The sequence below is a fragment of the Euleptes europaea genome, chromosome 10, assembly GCF_029931775.1.
Source record: "Euleptes europaea isolate rEulEur1 chromosome 10, rEulEur1.hap1, whole genome shotgun sequence".
In the NCBI taxonomy this organism is placed as follows: domain Eukaryota; kingdom Metazoa; phylum Chordata; class Lepidosauria; order Squamata; family Sphaerodactylidae; genus Euleptes; species Euleptes europaea.
The window spans coordinates 50,831,047-50,857,150 of record NC_079321.1 but is presented as its reverse complement, the minus strand read 5'-3'; the positions used below and the strand labels follow the sequence as shown (position 1 = coordinate 50,857,150).

The 26,104-nt window shown below is 42.4% G+C and overlaps 1 protein-coding gene across 1 annotated transcript in view; it reads left to right on the top strand.

Moving 5' to 3' along the window:
* Window positions 1-1,092: 1,092 nt before the first annotated feature.
* Window positions 1,093-26,104, top strand: part of IBTK (inhibitor of Bruton tyrosine kinase) — a 38,447-nt gene continuing 13,435 nt past the window's right edge. Inside the window, exons 1-18 of the mRNA XM_056856450.1 lie at window positions 1,093-1,447; window positions 2,420-2,516; window positions 4,149-4,273; window positions 4,823-4,933; window positions 6,176-6,346; window positions 7,805-7,922; window positions 8,911-9,091; window positions 11,037-11,160; window positions 13,112-13,286; window positions 14,523-14,694; window positions 16,699-17,307; window positions 18,132-18,218; window positions 20,083-20,165; window positions 20,262-20,299; window positions 21,410-21,506; window positions 22,246-22,347; window positions 22,935-23,052; window positions 25,662-25,722. Of these exons, the coding sequence (XP_056712428.1) occupies window positions 1,124-1,447; window positions 2,420-2,516; window positions 4,149-4,273; window positions 4,823-4,933; window positions 6,176-6,346; window positions 7,805-7,922; window positions 8,911-9,091; window positions 11,037-11,160; window positions 13,112-13,286; window positions 14,523-14,694; window positions 16,699-17,307; window positions 18,132-18,218; window positions 20,083-20,165; window positions 20,262-20,299; window positions 21,410-21,506; window positions 22,246-22,347; window positions 22,935-23,052; window positions 25,662-25,722 (2,793 nt within the window). The 5' untranslated portion in view covers window positions 1,093-1,123. The remainder of the gene's footprint in view (window positions 1,448-2,419; window positions 2,517-4,148; window positions 4,274-4,822; window positions 4,934-6,175; window positions 6,347-7,804; window positions 7,923-8,910; window positions 9,092-11,036; window positions 11,161-13,111; window positions 13,287-14,522; window positions 14,695-16,698; window positions 17,308-18,131; window positions 18,219-20,082; window positions 20,166-20,261; window positions 20,300-21,409; window positions 21,507-22,245; window positions 22,348-22,934; window positions 23,053-25,661; window positions 25,723-26,104) is intronic.

Here is a 26,104-nt window from a genome sequence, read left to right as displayed (position 1 = left end):
TCCACATGAAGCCTGCTGGGTGACCTTTGCCAGTTTTCTCAGAACTCTCTCAGCCCACGTGGAGGCAGGCAGTGGCAACATCTCTTCAACATCTCTTGCCTTGAAAACCATGCTGGGTTGCCATAAGTCAGCTGTGACTTGACTGCAAAATCACACACAGAATGATGCATAGTGCATCTTTATTAGCAATGCAGTTGTTAGTAATATACTAATATTGCCGCCTCTTACCAAAGATGTGATTACAAACCAGAAGGCACACATCTCACTTCAAATAGTTTTTAAAAAGCAAATAGTGTGATTGGAGAGAATTTGAGCCAAAGTACTGTTTGATTGGTGTTTAGTTTACGCTTTATGCATGTGGGGTTTGTGTGGGCAGCATCATGTTTAAACCAGTAGCTGCCTATGCTTCCATAGCCACTCTGGTTTGATTGCCAGCAGCATGGAACCTGCATTGTCACGCTTTTGATTATTGGTTGCGCGCTCTGTATTTCATTTAAACCAGGCATTAGTGTGTGTCAGGACACAAAAGCCCTAGAAGGTGTTCAGGCCTTCAGTTTTCTGCATACCATCCACCTTTTGTGTTTTCCTTTCATTGCTAAAGCTTGGCTTGCTGTAAACAAGAATAATGTTAACATTATGGGCAAAGTTTGCACAGACTATGAAAGTACTATAGATAATGCTGTCATAATAAGCATGGTTATCTAGACATTTTAAAGTTTATATGAGTGATTATGTTTTCTGAATATGCTAATATAATTGTTTCCCCCTCTTCTGCAGGTCTCTCGCGCAATTATGGAGATTTAAAATATATAGGTAGTGCGGAGGGGGAAGTCCCCCTCCCCCCTCCTTCATTTACCTTCTGGATTCCCCCCCTTGGACAATAATACAATGTTTTGTAGATAAAGAAATGAAGACTTGAAATATAAATTTATATTGTTGAAAAATTATTTATTTTTTTAAGTGCCAAGCTTTAACTGCACAATGATGCCCATGGCAGCGGTCTGAAACCGAATTACATATCTGGAAGTCATGGACTTCTTGTGAAGCACTAGCAAAAGAAGAGCACCCTGGTGTATGTACAGTGGCTTCTCTTACAGAGGTAGCAGTATAGGAAACGAGGAAGATGAATCCTTTGATGCCTGACTGCACTTTGAAGTGTCGATCATTGCGGCATGCTTTAGATGTTGTCTCCGTGGTGACCCGAGGAAGCGAAGGTCAGATCAAGGCCTTCCTCACTACTCACTGCTACAATGCAGCAACGTGCAGGGATATCTTCGGCCGGAATGTGCTCCATCTTGCCTCCTCCTGTGGTAAGAAAGGAGTGCTGGAGTGGCTGGCAGAAACGAATGGAGTGGATTTGCTGGCAAAAGACGAGGAGTCGGGATGGACGGCTTTGCATCGAGGCATCTTCTATGGGCATGTAGATTGTGCCTGGTCTCTAATGAAGGTTGGTGCAGACAAAGTTAATAGTGATTGAAAATGTGTATTGTACCTAATGTCTTGAGAAACTAACCACTGCACACAAGACAAACCAAGCGCATTATATTCTGGTGCACAATTGTACTATACAACCTTTTAAAATCCATTGCTTGTGGTTGGTGAAATGAACACCCCAGTAGATTTTCCTTTTGAGACTGAATTCAAAACCATTTATTCCCTATTTAAACAAAGGCAAGTGGAGGTGGGACCAGTTAAAGAGAACATGTTTTAGGGGTTTTGCTGTTTTCTCCCATTAAAATCACTTTGAAAGGAGAACTTCCCCATGTGTGGGCCTTACAGAAAAAGTTTAGAAACAGGTAGAATTATCAGTGTTTGGTGAATGACACCAAACACAGGCAAACAGTGATTTTTTAAAATGGATCTTCCTTTGTTTTATGGCTGATGTATAGCCCAACCAACCTTTACTTCTTGTGCATCGCAAGACTGATGATTCCTGTCTTCAACATTTTAGCCTCAATTTATAAGATCTACAAAGTGTGACATATGAAATGTGTACTTTTGGACTATTCTCAACACTAAAAATGAGCTTCTTTCCTAGTGGTAGCACTTCCTTAATACATCACATCATGGGATGTAACCTGGAATCAGCTAGCAATTTGTCCCTCCATTAAATCGATAAACCTACCTGTTGAACCTGTATTATCTAATTAAAATGGGTTTTTAAAATGCACTGCAGTATCATTTCCACTTTAAATGAAGGATATGTTTTGATTAATTATCAACAGATACTCTTTCATTTATGGAACTCAGTATGTGTCTGGCTTCTCTGTTTAAAATAGGATGACCAGATTCAGTATGATCAGGGCACTTGTAATAAGAAAAAAAGCAGTGTCTGCTTTTGTTGTTTAAAAACACAGACAGTCAACTTTTATAATTGTTTCCTGTTCTCTCCCTCCCCCCCTCCCTGCACTGACTGCAGCATGGTGTGAGCTTATACATACAGGATAAGGAAGGATTATCTGCCTTGGATCTCGTAATGAAGGATAGACCAAGCTATGTTACTTTCAAGAATACTGGTATGGCATTATATATGTGGATTATTATTCTTGCACATATAAATGAGAACACTACTACCAGTAGTGTTTGGAAAACACATATTTTGAAACTCTGCTGTCTGTTCAACTTTTTGATCTTCTGAAATGTATTAAATTATGGATGCTGGGCTGTAACCATATTCAGCACACCCTTGTGTATGAAGTTGCAGATCCAGCAGGTTAAATACTTGCCGTCAGCTGATGGAACACCCATTCTGTTCTGCCACTGCTGTGTGTCCACATTCAATCCAGGATTTCCATCTGTTTTTATTCACTTGGCTCTTTCCAGCTAGAAACTAGACACAGATAGCAAGATGGGGTGAGGAAGACTGGACATTGGAGGCTTTTCTTCCTTGGTCGATAGTTGATCGCAAAATGAAACCTGGGAGCACTGCCAAGCACAGCAGATTTGTTCGGGAAGGCATGTAGACCCCAAACAGAATCCAGTAGTCCTCCCCCCTCCTGTTAGGAGGTTAGAAATGGCTGGCCAGCCAATCAAAGCTTCATGACGTGACCTACCTCCTGTCCTGCAGATATTTGTTAGTGAGGGGATATGAAGCTAGGTACAGTCCTGGTGACCTTTGGAATTGCAATACTTCTGCCCCCACTTTATAAAAGAATTGCCAGAAGGGGAATAAAAAGGATCGAAGGGATACCCACAGTAAAAGAAGGGGAAAGAAAAGGGAGAATAACAAGAAGGAAAGCCTGAAGGGGGACAGGAACTTAAAGCTGAGGCTCTTAGCAGTCCTTTTGATCCTATAGTGGCTGTTGCTGCTGTTATATCTGTGGAACACCCTTTCATTTGAATGAGGGCAGCTAATAATAAGGCCCTACCCTCTTTCTGAAAAGCTTACCTGGTACCAGAGGACGTTGTGGTCGGTGCCATGGTATATATGGGTGCCATGTTGAGGAATCCTGAGCTAGTGTATTTGTATAAACTATTAAATAGTTTAGGGGTTTTACCGGACAGTGGTTGAGCCCGTTTTAGTAGCCCTATTTTCCAGCAAGCCTAAAAATATCTTTCTGGGTATGACGTTCAGTGCATGCAGGTCTTTATGCATGCTTGTGTGTATGTCGGTGGAGGGGCTGGTCCAGATAACATGCAGATATTTTGAAGTTAAACGTGATAGGGATTGCAGCCTGAAACTTACTTTGAACATGTTGGGGTATGTTTTTTCACATTCTTCTAAACTATTAATAATTCATGGTGTGTACTTTCTCCAAAAGTATTATATTTAGCCATTTGCATTAGCTGAAAATAAAACCCTTTCTTCTATAAGCTGTATCCCATTCAGTATGACTGGAATTGTGTTAATCGCACCTTCGTGTTGTTGTTGGTTTTTGGAGTTGTACTGAAACTATATTCAGTGGATTTAGCTCTACAGTGTGTTGGAGTTGGAGGCTTAGAAAGGATGATATTGGTATTTATATTTTGCAGATGTTTCGGTAGATGGCCTTGTACTAGTAATAAACTGATGTGCTTTAATCTTCCGAGACCTAGCTTTGCGGAATTGTCTGGAGTGTTTCAGCTGAAACCAGAAATGGTAGTAAAATGATGCACCTGGTGCATATATGTAGAAAATGATACATATGGAATTAATTGTTTTGTGTTAGATCCTACAGATGTCTACACTTGGGGAAACAATATAAATTTTACTTTGGGGCACAGTGGTCAACAGAGCAGACATCATCCTGAGTTGGTGGATTACTTTCCTAGGAATGGTATTTACATCAAACAGGTAATTCATTTCACGTAAACTGATTCTAGACTGGGTTTTTTTGGTCAGCATAAACTGACTGCATGTTCTTTTCGCTACTTTTACTTCAATATACTTCCCCCTATAAAGAATGTATATGAATTGTTTCAGACTAAGGATTGGCCTACTTCAGTCAGCTGTGGTTAATTTTTAAACAATATGTTACAGAATTCTAGTGGTGCTAGGTAGCAAGCAGGTGCTATAGCTGTCCACTGATCTCATACATATAAAATTCTGCGTCCCACGTAGTTTTCCCTTGGAAAATTTAAATGATGGTATTAATCATAAAATGCATCGATTTTAAAAAAGCAATCCCCCCTTTTTTGGTTTTTTTCTCCATAGGGAAAAGATGTTAGGATAAAGCTATAAATGAGGGGACATGGCAGTTAATATTAACTTGATGCTGAGTGTATTATTCATATTTTTAACAAACAAAATTCTGATTTCTTTGTGCAGCGTTGTTCAGAAGGTATCACTAAAAATAGTTTGCAGAAAGGTTAGATCTGTCAAATGCCATTTTCTTTCTTTCAGGTGGTGCTTTGTGAATTTCACTCTGTGTTCCTGTCCCAGAAAGGAAATGTTTATACCTGTGGCCATGGTCAAGGAGGTCGCTTGGGTCATGGGGATGAACAGACTTGCTTGGTATTCCAAAATTAATTTCTTACTATAATACTTGGTTATCTCATTATCAGTGAGGCTTCGTTATTATCTGTGAGGCTTGGTATAGGCATGCATTAGTCTTTGGGTTTAAAAAAAATGTAATATACTTCAGTGGGTCAGAAGCAGCTTGCCAGCACACTGTCAGAAGCAGGAAACTTTGTGAGCTTTTTAAACTGATAAAAGCCTCCTTCCCCATGGAGAATGTCCTATGCATATTCGTTGGGATAGTGTGCAACTCCTTCAGGATGCCTTCTTCCTTGTGCCATCTTCATTTTGTCTTGTAATGCTGAGGAAGTAATACCTGACCCAGTACAGCAGGGGTGGGGAACATCAGGCCTGGGGGCCGTTTAAGGCCCGCGAAATCATTTGGTCTGGCCCTTTGTTGGTCCTGGCAGATCTCTAGCTCAGAAGGATCTAAGACTGGCGATCCGCCTTCTCCCACGGACAGGAATAGCCTCTATTCAAGGCAGATGTGAGTTTGTTTTGCTGAGGAAAGGAACCTATTTTCTCGCTTGCAGAGGAGTCGTTAGCTATGGAGCTGCTAGGACCACCCAAGAAACTGTGTTAACCCTTTCCCACCCAGGCCGTGGAGAAACATATTCCCTCTGTACTACAAGAGGGCTGGGGCGAAAGTGGTGACAATGGAGGGGGTAAAGGGGGCAGGACCGGAATGCGCAGGGGGGGGGTACTTAGCCAGCGTGTCCTCATTTCATCCCTGCAGGTAGAGGTAGTAGGAGCCAGCTGTAGAATCCGGCCCCAACCATGCGGAGCAGGAACAACTCCGGCATGCAGCTAGATGGCTAATTTTTAAGTTGATAATTTTGTATGGCCTGCGAATGATGTTATAAATGTCCAAATGGCCCTTGGCGGAAAAAGTTCCTCACCCCTGCAGTACAGACTAGGACACGGTAGCAGAAGTTGCATTATTTCTTGAGTCAAGGGACGATCAGGGTCAATGGCAAATTACATGTTTCAAAAACGTGCTGAAAGCCAAAAAATATTAGTGTAAGGTGTATGTAAACCATTGTTCAGCATCAGGACACCTCCAAAGTGGAGGTGTGTTTTGTGTGTGTGTGTGTGTGTGTGTGTGTGTGTGTGTGAGAGAGAGAGAGAGAGAGAGAGAGAAACATATTTTAAAGTTTTGCTTTCGTTTCGGCTATAGCCCTGGAGTTCCATACTGACATATATGCCAACTGCAGTATTTCTATGATTAATCTCTTCTAGATCCCTAGACAGGTGGAAAGCCTGATGGTTCATCAGTGTTCTCAAGTAGCAGCAGCTAAAGATCACACTGTTGTATTAACGGAAGATGGATGTGTGTACACCTTTGGCCTGAATACCTTTCATCAGCTGGGTATTCTTCCTCCGCCGCCTAACTGCAGTGTTCCCAGACAGGTAAAAATATTCTTTTGTGAATAGCGTTGTTTCTGGCATGCCTGTAAATTGCATGTATGGGTACTTTCATGCATCCCATGTCATACATGGCTGTATGTCTGCATTATCTTTGCTAGAAAAAAACATACTCTGCTCTGGTTAGACCTCACCTAGAGTACTGTGTTCAGTTTTGGGCACCACAATTTAAGAAAGATGTGGACAAGCTGGAACGTATCCAGAGGAGGGCAATAAAGATGGTGAGGGGTCTGGAGACCAAGTCCTATGAGGAAAGGTTGAAGGAGCTGGGTATGTTTATCCTGAAGAGAAGACTGAGAGGGGATATGATAACCATCTTCAAGTAATTGAAGGGCTGGTGTCGATTTGTTTTCTGTTGCCCCAGAAGGTCGGACCAGAACCAACGGGTTAAAATTAAATCAGAAGAGTTTCCATCAAGACATTAGGAAGAATTTTCTAACAGTTAGAGTGGTTCCTCAATGGAACAGGCTTCCTCGGGAGATGGTAAGGTCTTCTTCCCTAGAGATTTTTAAGAAGAGGTTAGATGGCCATCTGTCAGCAATGCTGATTCTGTGACCTTAGGCAGATGATGAGAGGGAGGCCATCTTCTGGGACATCTTCTGGACATGGAGTAGGGGCCACTGGGGGTGTGTGGGGGAGGTAGTTGTGAATTTCCTGCATTGTGCAGGGGGTTGGACTAGATGACCCTGGTGGTCCCTTCCAACTCTATGATTTCAAGTTCCTTAAAAGTAGTATCAGTTTGTAAGGTACCTGGTATACCTGCAATTTTTCTGGCTTTGTTCATAACCTTGCTTTCTACAAGTTTCTTCAGAGGAGGACTGTAAATTTTGAACAGTGTTCAGCACCATTGCCTGCCACTTAGGATCAGTAAGTGAAGAACATTTTTTTATATATAGAAAGGGCTGGCTAGCTGAACACTGGCAAAGGTTTTAGTGGGATTGTGACTATTCAAGTAACCAGTTGACTCTCTTCCAAAACAAAACTTCCAGAGTCCTGAGACAATTGGTAAAAATAATTTTTGTTCATGTGGAAAATATTTACTAGGGAGAACTTCTGAAGATATTTATTTATTGTTTTTTCTCTGAATTATTTAAGTTGAGAGGAGGACTGAAATTTTGTCTCCACATCCTTAGGATGTGGTGGGCTATAATGCCATGGTTTGGCCCACAAGACTTCAGGGCACAGATTTCAATTCTAGCTTCTAAAATAGCACTGCATCTTCTTTCAGTGTCTGATTCCTCTTGATCTCAATGTTAAATGAGCAAGACAGGTTGCCAAAGTAAAACATTCAGTAGATAAAGACGGAGTTAGATCCAAATGAATGCTTTATGAGTGACATTAAAATATCATGGTGCACGTTTATGATCTTAGCGATATACATGTATCCGGAATATTCTAATGTGGTGCATGACAGCTGGTGGTACTTTTGGATTTTGCTCACAGGTTCAAGCAAAAAATCTCAAAGGAAGAATGGTGACTGGAGTAGCTGCAGGCAGATTCCATACAGTGCTGTGGACGAAAGAAGCAGTTTATACAATGGGACTGAATGGCGGACAGCTAGGTGAGGAAGAATGTCTTAAATGTATAGCAAAATCTTGGATATTGTGTGTGTTAAGGGCTGTCAAGTCGCTTCTGACTCATGGCAACCCTATGAATCAATGTCCTCCAAAACATCCTATCATTAACAGTCTTGCTCAGGCCTTGCAAAATGAGGGCAGTGGCTTCCTTTATAGAGTCAATCCATCTCATTTTGGGTCTTCCTCTTTTCCTGCTGCCTTCAGCTTTTCCTAGAGTTATTGTATTTTCCAGTGAGTTTTGTCTTCTCATGATGTGACAAAAGTATGATTTCCTCAGTTTAGTCATTTTAGCATCCAGGGAAAGCTCAGGTTGGTAAAATGAGTACCCAGCTTGCTGGGGGTAAAGTGTAGACGACTGGGGAAGGCAGTGGCAAACCACGCCATAAACATGTCACATCCCAATGTTTACTATGCAGCCTGTCACCTCATAGGCCAGTAATGACTCGGTGCTTGCACAGGAGGCTACCTTTACCTTTAATGCACTACATAACCTGGAAATCCTTGGTGTAAGTACACATGGTTCTGTAGCAAGGTAGAACAGCCGAAGTGGACTTCAGCATGATTGTCAGTAAGCGGCACATGAAAGCCCCGTTCAGTCTCGCAAGCATTTCTTGTGACTTTATCCTGTAAAATACACGAACTCTTTAACAATAGATTTAGGCTGAGAATCTTCTTTGGACTGAGTAAAAAGGCTTGGGACTGTAATGTGCGTCTTGTGTGTTTTGCTGGTGTGGGGGAAGACTTGGGAGCACCACTGCCAGTCGGAGGAAACCCTACTGGTCAAGGTAGGCCAGTGGTTTGATTTACTGTAAAGCAGCTTCATGTGTTTTAACTTTATGGATAGCTTCTGATCTGCTTGTGTGAATGTGTGGAAAACTCCCCCTCTCAATTAACAGAGAAATCTTGTGCTCAAATACTAAGTAGTTATGGATCTGAAAAAGTTGACATTTAGATTTCTCTCTTATATTGTAGGATACTTGCTAGATCCTAATGGAGAAAAGTGTGTAAGTTCTCCTCGCCAAGTCTCTGCTCTGTATCACAAAGACATTACTATATCCTTTGTTACTGCAAGTGATGGTGCCACAGTTTGTGTTACTGAAAGAGGAGATATCTATTTGCTTGCTGACTATCAGTGCAAGAAGTTGGCTTCCAAGTAAGTGCTTTTTTTTTTTTTTTTTTTGGAACATCTATATGCTTTGGATATTTCAGCAAACTGTTTTGTATAACAACCCCTTCTGTTTGAACAGACCCATATTTATTTAATCCCAGTTGGAAACCTCTTGGACTGTTACGACAAATACTGCTTATTTATTATAAAGTTGCACAAGGTTTAGCAAGAGCAGCGTGTATAGCGTTAGCTATGAAACATTCCTGCATGCAGAACTGATCTGGTTCTTTATGCTTCATTTTTCTTGGAGTGCAGCAAGATAGGTAGCATTCAGTGACTGCAGGCCAAGGTAGCGGAAATCTGCCTCATGTAAAAATAAATGAATTGAATACGTGAGTGTGCCCTGAGTTTGTCTCCAGGGCATATCTTTAACAACAAGCCTGTGCTAGCAACTCCTGCAGAAATTCCTCTGTGCTGGCTTATTGTTCATAAGAACATAAGAAGAGCCATGCTGGATCAGACCAAGGCCCATCAAGTCCAGCGGTCTGTTCATACAGTGGCCAACCAGGTGCCTCTAAGGAAGCCCACAAACAAAACGACTGCAGCATTACCCTTCCTGTGTTCCACAGCACCTGATATAATGGGCATGCTCCTCGGATACTGTAGAGAGTAGGTATGCATCATGACTAGTATTCATTTTGATTAGTAGCCATGGATAGCCCTCTCCTCCATGAACTTGTCCACTCCCCTCTTAAAGCCTTCCAAGTTGGCAGCCATCACCACATTCTGGGGCGGGGAGTTCCACAATTTAACTATGCACTGTGTGAAGAAATACTTGCTTTCATCTGTTTTGAATCTCTCTCCCTCCAGATGACCCCATGCTCTAGTTATATAGCCCCCTCAGTTACTATCACAGAATGCTTTAATTGTCATAATATTTAACATTTCTCTGGAGCTTTAGAGTGTCCATAGCGATTTAAATACGTTATTCCAGTAATCCTCCCGACTTGCTCTACATCGTTTTGTTCTCCTTATTTTATGGATAGAAAACTCTGGTTGAGAGTGTAACAACTTGCCGAAGGCCACCCTTGTAAGTTTGTAGCAGAAGAGAACTTTGAACTAGGAAATCCGCAGTTCGCTTGTCAGTCCTGTCACTAGCGTCATTCGAATTAAAGAGATTTACCTTTCGTATCGTTGTTCATTTAGTCTTGTCTTCTTCCTTGGCCCTGTGATGGTTGCCAGTTGTTTGGAAACTGTGAACGCTAGCCTTAACTACTTCTCTCTTTAAACAACTGCATTGCTCCTTAGGTGATAGCATTTTACAATGCAAAACGTGGTTCTTAAACGTAAAAATAGCTTTATTTTTCGGCGTTCAGAATTTGTACGGCTGTACACAAATTGGTATACTGTACATATTGACTGTGGGCATGAGAAAGAATGTTCATGATGAGGTGTGGTTTTTAAAAAAAGCACGGGGTGCTTCGTACTGAACTGGCGGAGCTCCTCCATTGCTTGGGAAGGCCTAGTGTTCCTCTGCTCTGGGTCAGGGTTTAAGACTCTGTCATTAAAACAGTTCTAAATAGTTGCTTATGTTTATAGCTCTTGCAGTTTGTGAAGTTTTTATTAGGTACTTTTTCTTTTTTTCTGCCCTGGGTCAGGTTTAAGGCTCTGCCATCTAAACAGATCCCGACGGAAGTCGGTTTCAGGTAGCCGGCTCAAGGTTGACTCAGCCTTCCATCCTTCTGAGGTCGGTGAAATGAGTACCCAGCTTGCTGGGGGTAAAGGGAAGATGACTGGGGAAGGCACTGGCAAACCACCTCGCAAACAAAAGTCTGCCTTGGAAACGTCGGGATGTGACGTCATCCCATGGGTCAGGAATGACCCGGTGCTTGCACAGGGGACCTTTACCTTTTTAAGGTGGCATGTTCTTTATGCTTCTGGTTGGGGTGTGCGTGTGTTCCTAAGCTTAACTTAATGTTTCATTGTTCAGGCAACTAAACCTGAAAAAGGTTCTTGTTAGCGGAGGTTATTTGGAATACAGAGTTAACCCTCAACATCTTAAGGAAAACGAAGGCCAGAGGATCTGTATTCTTGCCCTGGATGAAGCTGGAAGAGTGAGTTTCCTGAGATACTTAATTTTTTAAAAGAAAAAAAAATCCATTAATGTGTAATGTTGTTGTGGCATTAGGCATTACAGTAAAACAAATGCATTTACTTGCAGCAGTGTATTATAAAATAATTTTATAGATCTCTAATTACAAGGGCAATGGTTGTTTTCAACGGTCACTTGCATTAAATGTTTTATGTGCATATATAGAAGTCAAACGTGCCTGCAACAAAAGCATACCTTCTGGCATATTTATTTAGTTTAAAGCAAAAGAAAACAAGATAAAAAACATAAAAACACAGTGCATAAAACTCAGAGGACAAATGCTCAATATAAATACATCTGAGAACTGAGACTAGTTATGAGTCCCCCACTGCATATGCACCCAGAGGTTCAGTGTGCATTTCCTGCTGGATAGTGTTTCCCGATATAAGTGGTGCAAGTAATATTTAGATATATGGCAAGTATATTAATCATGCAGTCTCTGGAAAAGTAAAAGTGGCATAACTTGAGTACAACAATCTTCAAAGGACCATCTTCATTGGAGACGGGTGAATCACCTCTATAGACACTGAGCTGAAAAAATGGCTGGTGGCTCAGGTTCTTTTCTTTAGTCCATGGTGCTCCCATCCCTCAACTTACTTGTGGCCAATATGGTGCTGCAGACTTCCTCCTGCAACTGCTGGGCATCCTGGAGGCTGCATTTCAAAGGTCATACCTGGTGCCTTGGATGTTGCCAGAACTGCGTTAGAGGTACTGCAAGGGGAGGACAGGGATAGAGAGGGATGCCGTACATCTGCATGCAGCAACAAGTGCAGCCAGATGTGTGGATATTGTTATATTTTCTGAGTCAATGAAGAACTCGGAGCAGTAATGCTCTCACTGCCACCTTAAGATGAGTGTGAGGAGCCATGGAAGCTTGCATTCCAAGGCGTGGAATATGCTCTGGTTGCTTTATCTTCAGTGCTCCGGTCTTATCCCATTCTAGCCAGGACTTTTTCTTTGTGTCACTTATTTGTGCCACTTTCCCACAGTGAAATCTGTCTGAAGCCTGTGCATGCACTCAGTGTCGTATTCCCCTGCCTGAGGAAGGGGGTTGGGTAGGTCCCTATCATGGCAGCAGGCCTTACTCCCTTGGCATGCCCAGTTCTCCACACTTAAAATAGAGTTGCGTAGGATACACTAATACACTGTTGGAAGCTGATAAAAAGGCTAATGGCTATAAATGGTGGCAAAATGGCCATTGCAACTTTCATTTTTCTTTTGAACAAAACAAATACATATTTGACTTCCTTATATTAGCCTAGCGACACCTTTAACTTTACAAATAATGGTACCGCTCATTTTGATTGTAGTGGAAGTGAAGCATCACTGGTTCATTGCTTCCTGGAGAGCAGACTTATAGAAGTGAGAAAATGCAATTAGTGTGGCTATTTAAAAGGCTGCCACATGCCAGTCCTGGAATAACTGCATAATTCTGTCTGTTAAATGCCTTATCCAAACCCTAGGTGGAGTTTTAAACATAAAAAACCATTACAACTTCTTTGGCCACTTAGTATTTTAACTCACTGTTCTGAATTCTTTGGTATTAATTTTGTTTTCTTTTAAATACAAAAAATTAGTGAAATCTAAAACTTCTAAAGGAAAGGACAAACCAGGATAGATATTATGGAAATCAGGAGAGGAGGTACGTTAGCACAAAGTGGTAGGTGAAGAGCAAGTTACCAAATACAAAGTAAGAGTAGACATTTGCAACTTCTTAGGACAGGAACGATCCCGTTCAAAATACTAGAATAAGAGAGGTAATTGAAGTGTTGAAGAAATGTGGGCTCAGAAGCTTCTTTATGTATTTGATTTCTATTAGTTACAGTTTCAGTCACCTTTAATGGCACGATTAATTTCTATTATATTTTCTCTCCCCATCCCCAAATTTCTGGGTAATTCCATTAACATTCTAGGTGTTTTGCTGGAAGTCTGCCAACAGTCCTATGAAGCTGTGTCGGTGGGTCTACGGCCGCCAAGTCTGCGTTTCTGATATTTCCTTAAATAAGCATGAATTGATGTTTGTTACACAGGAGGGAGAAGCTTTCCGAGGAAAATGGATGGATGGGAATAAAAATTCAGAAAAGAGAGGTCAGTTAATTTGACTGTTGATGTGCTAGCTTTTGGCAGAAATGCACCATTTTGGGGAGGGAACAGACCCCACCAGTTCTGATTTAGTCTGTTAATGTAGACACTAACAGAGAATTACCCTTAAAGGCTTAGTTCAGAACAAAAGTACAGTATATGTGTGCATGCAAGAATTTTCAAGGAAGTTGTTACCTAACTTGAAATATTATGTTCCACAAGGTAATGTAGTATTATTTACCAGGTTCCTCTGTCTCATTCCTTTTTCATGGCAGTTTGGGATAATTGCTGATTACTGAGTATTTTGTTGAACACTTGTAATACAATCAAAAATGTTGTTTTGCAATACTGAACCTGGAGTTTCAGAATGGATATGTTTCAGAGCTCCTAACTGTGATCCTTTTAGCAAGCTAGTTCTTGATTTTTTAAAATGGCTCAGAAAGTCATAGTACTTGCTCGTGTGTCCTTTGGTTTCTTATGATAGCAACAGAAGCCAAAAATAACTGGCTGGTGCCATCTAGTGTCTAGAAAGTCATATGCGAACTTAACATAAAACTGTTAGGAAAACGTTGTCGTTAAAAGGTTAGAAACTGGTGGCCAATAAAGAATTGTGAGGGAGGAAGAAATATTGGTTGGGAAACTGCACACATGCCAAAAACTTTCTCATTCAAGGTCTGATAAATTTTCAGGGGCTTGAGCAGACCAGTTTTCCCATCTCCCTGTGATGTCTTTCACAAGACTCTCATCCATCTATGGCTCCTGCATCAGGCTCGGTTCTTAGCAGATTTTGTTGTTGTTAACAGAGTGTGTAGAAACCCTTCTCTCCGGGTGGCCTGGTTTTGCCAGTTTCAAGATTATTGCAAGCCATCAACATTAATGTTAGATATAGTAAAATTCTTATGTGATAACATAGACCTACACTACTTAAATAGTACAGTAGTTAAGGGCCTAGTCTGACTGTCTTTAGAGAAGTGAATACAGTATTTCTCATGTTCTCCAGTGCAGCTTCAGCTGAAACAAAATTCTTGAGGTGGTTTTGTATTAAGGATGTCTCTGATCACAGTCGCTGCTTACAGAATCCCCCCCCACTCACACACACACAGCAGTTATCTGCCTGATTGTTTGCTCAGGTCATACTTATCACAAACAGCCATCTTCCAAATCAGTGGATTTATTCCAATAATATTCTCATGTGCTTCACTGATTACGTTCTAATTAATTTAAATGCTTCGTTTTTAACAGAGATTGTGTCAAACCTTCAGAATTCCACAAATGAGGTGGCCATTAATGATACAAACAGTGTGTGTGAACGAATACGGCTTGAGAAGCTTGCTTTTGTTCATAGAGCTGTCAGTATTACCACAGATCCAAATGGATGCAACTTTGCGGTTTTGCAGTCAGACCCTAAAACAAGGTATATTTCAACGGTTGATGGGAATAATGTTTCTGAAGGTCTGGAAGAAAGCAGTGCTTGTATGCGCAAAATTGTTCCTGTTGACTCGCTGTTAGTTTTGGCACATCACCGTAGCTCTTCCTTCACTTAAATGTAGCAGCATCTGAGGAAAACATTCATAGCTTGATGAGAAGGTTTGTCTGTAGGCTAGCTGGTTGGAAAATGGAAGGCTATGTATTGCTATTAAACCAAAGCTAATAGTCTGTAGAGTGAGGAAATGTTGCCAGTTGTATTTAAAACATAAAAACCTGAAGCCAGAGTTTATTTTATTTATTTAAACATGAATATCCTGCCTTTCCTCTTGGTTCAAGGCGGCTTACAACAATAAAACATCCCTAGCTAAAACCCATGATAAAATAACAAGCCCCCAATACCTCCCCCTCAAACCCCTCAAATGGCCTGGCAAACAGGCAGGCCTTGCAGTTCCTCCTGAAGATCTCCAAGGAGGGGGGCCCCTCTCACCTCTTCAGGGAGCCCGTTCCACAGCGCTGGAGTCACGATGCAAGAGGGCTGGGCTTCGGTTGAAGCCAGATGGGCCACCCTGAGTGGTGGGATAGCCAACATTCGGCTGCCTGATGATTGTAGGCACACAGGGACACATGGAGGGAGACAGTCCTTCAAATATGCAGGCCCTAGGTCATTCAGGGCTTTGAAGGTCGTAACTAGCACCTTGAATTGAACTTGGAAACAGACTGGCAGCCAATGGAGCTGTTTCAAAATGTGCAACGTATGTCCCTGGCGGCCGGCCCCTGACAGCTGTTGGGCTGCTGCATTCTTGACCAGTTGTAGTTTCTGGGTTGTCTTCAAGGGCAGCCCCATGTAGAGTGTGTTGCATTAATCCAGCTGGGGGGGTTACAGAAGCATGGGTCAGTGTGGCCAGATCAGCCGAGTCTAGTTAATGAGAAAGTTGGTGAATCAGATGCAGCTGATTGAAGGTGCTCCTGGCCGCCATGCCAGCCTGCTTTTCAAACAGCAAGACAGGGTCCATGAGCATCCCCAAGCTCTTAACCTGCTCAGAGAAAGCCAACTTCACTCCTTCTATGAGAAGTGGATTCAGCCCCTCTAGAATATCAACCTTCCCAACGAGCCTTACCTCTGTCTTGTCTGGATTCAGCTTCAGTTTGCTCTGCCTTAGTCACCTGACCACAGCCTGCAAGCACCAGTTCAGAACAAAGACGGACGCATCTGGAGGCTTGGATGATGAAATATAGAGCTAGGTGTCATCTGCATATTGATGCATATTGGTGACATATATATTAGAGAGAATAAAAAGAGACAATAGAGAATAAAAGAGAATAGAACCTTGTGGCACCCCAGCTAAAACTTCGTAGCCGGAGTTACAACTTGTCAATACCAGGTCCAGAAGAAATTGGCTTCAAAAAAGGTTCATCTACATTACATCATGCATATGCGCTCTCCCTTCTTGCTGACAAAATGGTAGTCAGTTTTATTTTTGTTTGGTGTTTAACACATTAGAAATTCGTCATTCTAAACCCATTGTACAGGATTGCATGTCTGTTTTGGAGACTAATACCCTGTCTCAAACATTGTTTGAGGTGGCTTACAATGCATAAATATAAAATGATGACAATAAAAAAAATCATGCGAATGAGATCTGTTTAGTACAGAAAAATGTTGGTATATGTTTTTTTAAAGATTCTTGGAGTCATCAGTTAAACACCTAGAATAATTACACCTCTTTCAGGGTTTCCAAGGCCACCATCATCTTGAAGGTATATATGTTTATGTAGAATATGGCCCTTCTAACAGCCCAATTTATGTCTGAAAATTCAGGATTGTTATGTATCCCTTAAGGATTTGTTTTGATCTTCAGTTTGAGGAATAAGAATGAAGAATCACACAATAATATTTAGAGGATTTCCCCCTCTTACCTTACTTGAAAATTTTAATAGTATCAAAGGAAAAAGAGTACTTCAAAATAATTCCTTGAACTCTGTCTTCCAGTCTCTATGAAATTCCAAATGTGTCATTGTCTAACTTCGCTGAGGATTTTGGCAAATTACTCATGGAGGCGACAGTTACGGACACCATCCATGATGTGACTTTTCAGGTTGGCACCAGAGTTTTTCCCGTGCACAAGTATATTTTGGCAATGCGCTCTGACTTTTTCAGGAAGCTGTTCTTTTCAGATCACGATTGGCTAGATCCTCCTGATCTTTACCGTAAAGATGAAGATGATGCTGGCTGTGATCTGTTTGTGATAGAAAAACTTCATCCAGACTTGTTTATGTACGTTCTGCAGTACATATACACAGACTCGTGTGATCTCTTGATTTACGGTCACACGCCCAAAATGATATACAAAGAAAAAACAGAAGAATATCAAGACACCTTAATTTCAAACTTTAATAAAATAACTCTTCATGAAGATATTAATAAGAAGTCTGCATTTGAGGTTTACAGAAGTAACCAGGCACAGCTGGTAAATGAAACGCAGAAGAGCAAACCAAAATCGGCTTCTAAGAAATGCAAAGATGCTGGGGAAGAAGTGAATCTCTTAAAAATGTTACAAGGGGCAGCCAAGAAATTTGGACTGGAGAGCCTAAGTTCAAGGTATGTTGTAAACTGTATGTGTCCTCTTTCAGTTCATCTTCATGTCATGTTGCCTCGCGCCCATGGCTCCAAGTTACTGGGAGAAGGATTTGTACCTAGTTCTCTATCTTCAGAATGGATTTTGCTAGCATATGGTTTACCAGGTGCATGGAACTGAAGTAACTTGTTTGGCCAGAAGTCTCTTTAAAGGCAGTGGAGAGGACACAACTGGCCCTTTAAGTTGAAACCCTCCTAGTCAAGCCCAGTTCTAAGCATCTGCTTCAGAGAGGCAGATTATGATTTTTAGTGCCACACATAATATGTAATTTAGTAAAGTAGAGCTATTTAACTCTGCACTTTTTGTTTTCTAACCCCCCCCCCCAAATAATATAGGTATATAATATCTTAGTTTTGGATTATTGATGAGATGCTCTGTATGACAGCTATGACTGGCTCTAGTGACATGAAGATAAGTTGTGGCACTTGTGTTCAGGGATGGGATGCCAGGAAGCCTTTGCCGTGATCCTTTGGACCTCTGGGGCTTTCTTCCAGAATCTTTGAACCTGTGAGATAATGACTTTCAATAGCACACTCCCCCCCCCCCCCAATTCTGGAAGAAAAATGCTCATGCTTTGCTGGGATTCCACAATATATTGGAAAGGGATGATAGCTTTCTATCACTTTTGCATGTCTGAATGGCTGTCAATCCTCGTGAAATTTCATCCTTCTGATCTGTCATTATCTTATTAATTGCACAGTGGTATGTCAATGAAGCTTTCCTTTATGCAGGAAATAACGTTACAAGTTATAACATGGCAATTAAGTATTTTGTTCTTTCCCAACAGACTCGATGGAGTCAGAATGAAAAATGGAAGAATCAGTGTTGTCAGCAGAAAAAATGGAAACAAACCAAAGCTGAACCAGAAAAAATTGTGAGTTTCAAAACAGTTTACCAGACCAAATGTACAGTAGTCTGATCATAGAATCATAGAGTTGGAAGGAGCCATACATGCCATCTAGTCCAACCTCCTACACAATGTAGGATCAGTCTAGGGCATCCCTCATAAGCGTTCATTCAGCTGCTGCTTGAAAACTGTCAGAGAGGAAACTCACCACCTCCCTAGGCAGTCAATTCCACTGCTGACCTACTCTTCCTAATGTCCAGCTGGTACCTTTCCGCCCATAATTTATACCCATTATTGCAAGTCCTATCCCCTGCTGCCAACAGGAACAGTTCCCTTCCCACCTCTGAGTGACAGCCTTTCAAATACAATCATGTCCTCCCCTCAACCTCCTCTTCTCCAGACTAAACATTCCCAACTCCCTCAGCCTTTCCTTGTAGGACTTGATCTCCAGGCCCCTGATCATCCTTGTTGCTCTCCTCTGCACCTGCTCCATTCTGTCCAAATCCTTTTTAAAGTGAGGCTTCCAGAACTGCACACAGTACTCCAGGTGTGACCTGACCAATGCTGTGAACAACGGGACTACAACATCTTGCGATTTGGATGTTATGCCTCTGTTGATATATCGCAAGACCGCATTAGCCTTTTTGCCACTGCGTTACACTGGCTACTTATATTTGGCTTACAGTCCACCCATACATCTTGTTCACACACCCTGCTACCCAGAAGTGTATCTCCCATCCAGTATGTATGCTTTTCATTTTTGTTACCCAGATGTAGAACTCTGCAATTGTCCTTGTTGAACTGCATTTTGCTCACATCTGCCCACTTTTCCAGTATGTTCAGATCTCGTTGGATTCTAACTTCTGGGGTGTTTGCTACTCTTCCCAATTTGGTGTAATCTGAGTAGTCCCTCCACCCCCTCATCCAAATCATTTATAAAAATATTGAAAAGTACCCAGAACTGAGCCCTGTGGCACCCCACTGAACACCTCCCTCCAATCAGATGAAATGCCGTTGACACTGACTCTTTGAGCATGGTTCTCCAACCAGTTCCCTATCCACCTAACTGTCTTAGAGTCTAGTCTGCAGTGCTCCAGTTTACCTATCTGAACATCATGTGGGACACTGTCAAAAGCTTTGCTGAAATCCAGGTAAACAGCATCAACAGCGTTCCCACGATCCAGTAAGCTGATCACTTGATCAAAGAAGGAAACGAGGTTGGTCTGGTGGGACCTGTTAGGAATAAATCCGTGCTGGCTTTCCCGGATCACCAAGTTGTCATTCAGATGCTCACAGAATGACCCCTTTAAAATCTGCTCCAATATCTTCCCTGGGACCGGGGTCAGACTTACTGGCCTGTAGTTTCCTAGGTCATCCCTCCTCCCTTTTTTTGAAGATTGAGATCATTCGTGATCCTCCATTCTTGTGGCACATCCTCCATCCTCCAAGAGTTCTTGAAGATGATGGACAACGGCACTGCAAGCTCTCTAGAAAGTTCTGGGAGCTCTCTCAGGTGCATTCCATCTGGCCCGGGGGATTTGTACACATCCAGCGCAGGCAGGTACCTCTGAACAACCTCTCTGTCCATGGCAACCAGCAGTAAGGACACCATGGCTTGCCTACAACCATCTCTAGATCAGATTTTTTCATATGAAAGAACTATTGCCTGGTCTACAGATGACCCCACTGTGCCCCTCCCATTTTCTCAGGTACCAATTTCTTGCTCAGCCACATAGTTAGTGTATCTCTTTTCTCTCTAAATTGGGGTGTTATATTCTCCATGTGTTTGGTAGTTTTTTCCCCTTGTTAAAGCAAAGTTTGGTAGTTACAGACAAGAAACAATCTGAATTTGATCTGGTTTTTAACAATAGGCGGCCTCAATTTTTTTTAGCTCATATCTCTGTGATGTGACCATGAAGTCTATAGATGGAAAGGAATTCCCATGTCACAAATGCATACTCTGTGCAAGACTCGGTAAGTTTAATGCAAGGTATTTGTGTTACATTGTTCATAGTTGCATCTTTTTATGAATGCCAGATAATATAAAAAAAAACTCTTTTTCTTTTGCAGACTACTTCCATAGTATGCTTAGTAGCTCCTGGATTGAGGTAAGCTGACCAGGACAGTGTGCAGGTGAATTGCCATTCCTCTTCCAAAAGTGTTTATTTGGAGATTTTTGGGAGGGGAGTTATTGGCTCACAGAACAGAAGTTTATGTCCTGGTAAGAATATAAAGGATTGGCTTCAATGCCAATTTTCTACTTAGGGAAGAATGGCACTTCTGTGGCAGATGGTCCGCCCCCCCACTCTCACTGCGGACTCTCCAGCTGTAAATCAAAATGTGCCTTTTTCATCTTTGATTTAACAGACAATACTGACCGCAAGAGGCCTTTTTCAATAGTTGTATGTTTGTATGCCATGAGTCATCATTACTTGCTCTGGGCCAGTGGCAGTTGATTGCCATTTAACGTTTTCTTTTTTTTTTTTTGCAACAATACACTGCACATGAGGGGAGGAGGTGGGGAGATGGACCTCATGAACATGGGACACAGGTCATGTTCATTCCTGTTGCGAGCAAATAGAGGCTTTAGTGTGATCTGAATGTGACTCCAACTAGACATTAGGAAGAATTTTCTAACAGAGTGGTTCCTCAGTGGAACAGGCCTCCTCGGGAGGTGGTAAGCGCTCCTTCCCTGCAGGTTTTTAAGCAGGGGCTAGATGGCCATCTGTCAGCAATGCTGATTCTATGACCTTAGGCAGATCATGAGAGGGAGGACACCTTAGCCATCTTCTGGGCATGGAGTAGGGGTCACTGGGGGTGTGGTGGGGAGGTAGTTGTGAAATTCCTGCATTGTGCAGGGGGTTGGACTGGATGATTCTGGTGGTCCCAACTGTATGATTCTGTGATTCTATGACTTCCCCGATCAATGAGAAATTCCTCCTCTTAAACGATCCAGTTGCTTTTTGGCATGTGAAGGCTTAAGTACACATGCAGTTTGGCTTTGGGGGAGGGGGAAGTGAGGGAGTCTACTCTGAACATCTCTTGATTTTTTCCCCAGTAATGTTACCTAGATGTTCCATAGAAATATTAGGTTGCAGCACAGTTAGCGTACTACATTGACTATCTGAATAATCATATTTTACTCATTTGGATAGAATAGAGTTTTGGTTGTTTTCCATTTTTCAAGCAAAGGTTTTTTGTTGTCGTCGTTCATTTAGGCATCACGTTCTGCAGCTCTGGAAATGCCATTCCCGTCTGATATCCTGCAGGTCATCCTTGATTATATTTATACAGATGAAACTGTTGCAGTAAAAGGTGAGGGGCCATGAACATTTCTGGAATTCATAGAACATGAATCAGTAGCTTTCCTGGGTGTCTGTGATGCTCTGTGGAAGGACTTTTTGGAGATGAATGAACAGTATTGGGGGAAGGTTGGAGGAAAGTAGAATTCATAATGGAGGAGCTGGTTAGTGGGACAAAATAATGGCATACAAATACACTGCATGTGACTTGTTAATTTTTTTCTGCATTTTTCTCAGCTAAATCAAAACTGGGGAGGATGGAGGTAGGCAGTGCAAGTGGTAAAGAAATATCTAGAGGGCAGCAGAAAACTGAGTTGAGAGCCAAGAGAAATGCCCATGTGTAAACCTGGCAGCCAGAGAGATGCAATAAAGTGCTGCCTATGGAAAGTGACTGGTTTTGAATATGTATCTATTTAGATGAGTGTTGACTTCTTTTGCAGAAGGAGAAAATTAATGTAGTTGTTAAGTAGAGGAGGATTGATATATAAGGCTAAGGGGAGCTCAAAGAATGTGAGAGCAGCCATTTTCATTGAACCTCTGGGGCGAAGAATCCACGCAGGGATAGTAGTTTAGAATACCATCCTTTTAGTTCTCCTTCCTCCTATTTTTGCAGAGAGACTATGTGGTGGGCTTCCTGTTTTGTGCTCCTTTTATATTACCTTCCTGTGTTAGAAAGTGGTGGAGGCTAAGGTGGACGTTAAATATTACAAGTTGGAAACTCATTCAGGATGCAAATTTCCAATCATTTCTAGAATCTCAGAATGTGGAATTTATCTGCAGTGTCCTTGTGGTAGCAGACCAGCTCCTCATGTTACGACTGAAAGAAATCTGTGAGGTAGCCATTACAGAAAAACGTGAGTTTTGTTTCAGAATGTTGTTGTATTTATTTTTACCTTTACCTATTTTATAACCCTGTGATGTCATAACATTATGTATTATTTTGGTGTGTGTTCTTAAAACTAAATTCCTTAACTCAGTGGCCTTTTAAGTATGTGTTCCAGGGAACCCTATCAGTGGTTCCTCGGCGGGAAAGGTCAGTAGTGGCAGACAGATTGTCTTCCACTACCCATTTTCCCTCACAGCATGGCACAGGTAAGTGTTTGGACAATTCTAGGTTGTGCTCATCATCCATGGGGGGCCCAGGAGATTTTGCTCCAGTATCCAGCATGAACAGAGTTTCTCCTAGAACAAGGAGGTCACTGTGTGAAATGGAATGCTGGACTAGATGGGCCACTGGTCCGAGCCAGAAAGACTCTTATTATGTCAACACACCCCAGAATCCTTCGCAGTGCTCTGGAGTTTGGATGTTGGAATTTCTCAAATGCATACGGGCAGCCTACTGTTAACAGTAGTGGCTTATGGAAAGTTTGCTTTTCTTTTTCTGTTATGCTACCCTTTCCGGGTCCTAAGTCGGTAATTCACCTTTTCTTCCCAATTTCAGTTACTTTAAAGAACGCTGCTGAGCTTCTGGAGTTTGCAGCAATGTATAATGCTGAACAATTGAAACAGTCTTGCTTTCAGTTCATAGTACTAAATATGGCTGCGATACTCGAGATAAGGTAAGAAAAGCCATAAGGTGGCTCTGCAAGCACAGTGGCCATCTTACTTGAACATTGATCCAGAGGGAATCTGGAAGGAGTGTATATGCTTATGCATCTTGGTGTCTGAGAGGTTCCGTCTTGGCAGCTGTCTTCACAGAACACTTAAAACAGCTTGTTCAATTATCACTTGCCTCTCTAATTAAAAAAAAAACCTGGTATCGAAATCTGGCCTGTATGCATTCATTCATTCATTCATACACCTACTTATAGACACACCTGCTTATAGACTGCTTCGCTCATCACTGATTGAGTCTGTTAGTTTTGCACCTCCTACCTACCCTGACTTTGATAGTCCAGGCTAGCCCGATCTCATCATATCTCAGAGCTAAGCAGGGTTGGCCCTGGAGACCACTAAGGAAGTCCAGGATTGCTACAAAGAGCAGGCAGTGGCAAACCACCTCTGAACATCTCTTGCCTTACAGACCCTACTTATGGATCACCATAAGTCAGCTGTGATGGGACGCGAAGCAGCATACAGCATTGTTTCCCCTTCCCTTCTGTCCTCGTAACAACACAGTGAAGTAGGTTAGTCTGAGCGTGTGACCAGCCCCAGGTCACCCTTTGAGCTTCTGTAACAGAGTAGAGCTTCAAACCTGCCTCTCTCAGATGCTAATCCAGCACTAGGCATGTGGCAATGTTCATTTGGTTTTCCTTCGAGAGTGCCAGCATGAAATTCCAAATACATTTGTAAAATGACATGCTCAATTCCATTTCATTATTTTTCTGTGGGTTCACTCTGCCCCAAATTCAGCTTTGTCTGTCCTCCAGTATAAGCTGGAGAATTTCTGAAATTGTTTTCAGAACTGGAAGGAAATGATATATGGAGAGGGGATTTTTGTAAAAGTCTTTGATAAATCTTCATAACATATCTTTAACATATTTATGTGCTAAATACTTCTGTTTTTCTACATTAGTTTCACTCATGGCTGTGCTCTCCCCCTCCTCAATTACTTCTCAGTTTCCTCATTCTTCTCTGTTCCAAATCTGCTCTTTGACCTCTTTCGTTTGTCGTGCTTCTGCCTGTGTGCCTTCTGCATGGCGCTGCTTATGTAGAAATAGCTTCTAGTTTGTCAGTTCCGCCGCCTCTGTGGTAGACTTACCCCACGTACCGTATTGTCCGGCGTATAAGATGACTTTTTAACCCAGGAAAATCTTCTCAAAAGTCGGAGTCGTCTTATACGCCGGGTGTCGTCTTATAGGGCGGGTGCTGAAACTTCCAAGCCGGACTGGAGAATCTGCCTGGGGAGCCACCTCCGCTCTGTCCATGTCCGCCGGAGGAGGGAGGGGAGGCTAGCCCGGCGAGGGCGCTCGCTGCCCGGCTGGGAGTCTGAGCCAGGCGCTCCGGGGTGCACGGAGGGAAGCGCTTGGCCGCGCTTCGGCGGCGGCACAAGGCAGGCAGGTGGCTGGCTGGCCGGCTGGCCGGGGCTGGGGCGGCCGCTCTCCCTGCGTCCTTCTCCGCCTCCTGTCTCCTGCCCACCCGCTCTGGCTTCGTGACTGCAGCCGCGCCGCGCTCCAGCCCAGACTGAGGGTGGTTCAGGGCTGAGCGAATGCGGGCGGGCGGGCTGCGCGCTCCTCCTCCTCCTCCTCGGCCCCCCCTGCCTCCCTCCCTCCCCGCCTCCCTCTCCGCCTGCGCGTTGGTGCGTCTGGCTCCGCTCTTGCAGCGCGGCCAAGAATGTGACCGACTCCCCAGGCGGGGCTCTTCCAGGAACAGGCGCCGCCTCCCCCCGGCCCGGCTCCCGGCCCTTGTGCAAAAGGCGAGCGAAGGGGGGCGACAGGGGAGCGCGCAAGGGCCTCGGCTGCGGAGGAGTATATCCCAAACTCTATATTTTAACTGGAAAAGTTGGGGGTCGTCTTATACGCCCAGTTGTCTTATACGCCGGACAATACGGTATTTTTTTTAATATCGTCAGCATAATTGTATCTAATTTACTTGTTTCCAGGTCTTGAGAAACGTTTTGTAAAGAGCCAATGGCAGCTTTATTTTTTTCTACAATACGTGTTAGTAGACTCACTCAAGAAAATCATGGGAGGATGGGGGTTGTAGCCCCTTGAGTCAGTATACTAGAGCTCAGCTGAATAAAAACTCCTTCTTATTAGAGCAACTGCCGATCTTCCACTAGTAACTAAAGACTTTTTTTTTTGCATTACCTCAGGGATCACTCCTTCCTGACCAATATTTTAATTGCTGTTTTTATGTCTTTGTACATATTTTAACTCTGTTTTTAATTGGTTGTAATGATGTATTTTTTTTGTGATGGGGGGTTGTAAAATGAGTACCCAGTCTGCTGGGGGTAAAGGGAAGATGACTGGGGAAGGCACTGGCAAACCACCCCGTAAAAATAGTCTGCCTAGTGAATGTCGGGATGTGACGTCATCCCATGGGTCAGGAATGACCCGGTGCTTGCACAGGGGACCTTTACCTTTTTAAAATGGTTTTTAAATGTGATTTTATCATGTATGTTTTAAATTGTTTGCCGCCTTGCAGTCCCTTGTGAGGGCAAAATGAGGGATATCCATTTCTGTTAATAATAATAATAATAAATATTTACTGATGCTTTTTGTTTTAGGGCTTTGGATGTTTTAAGCGATGATGTTTTGAATGACCTTTCTGTGTCCTATAGAAAAATGGTAAGCGCCACCATTAATTATTAAACTTTGCTGCACTAAATAAGATTGTTACTGAAAACCATTCTTAGTATCTAGGCAGGGCACAGGTTATTAAAACTATAACATATGCCTAGATTTGCTAATTTTTTTCTGAATGACTTTGTGTCAGCTTATTCACTTAATTATGTAACACTGATGACTGTCTCCTGTTTTAATTAATGTTATGGAAAATACATTTTTGAATGAACCCAGTAACGGAGCAAAATGCCTTGTAGTTCTTCATTAGTTTGGATGCATTGTGCAAGAAAAATCAGCAGGCTATGTGAGGGGAAGGGGAGAGGTCGCTTCAGTTAAGTTTTAAAAATAGCTTATTTGTTTTGAAGTCTTAATGGTTAGCCTTTTT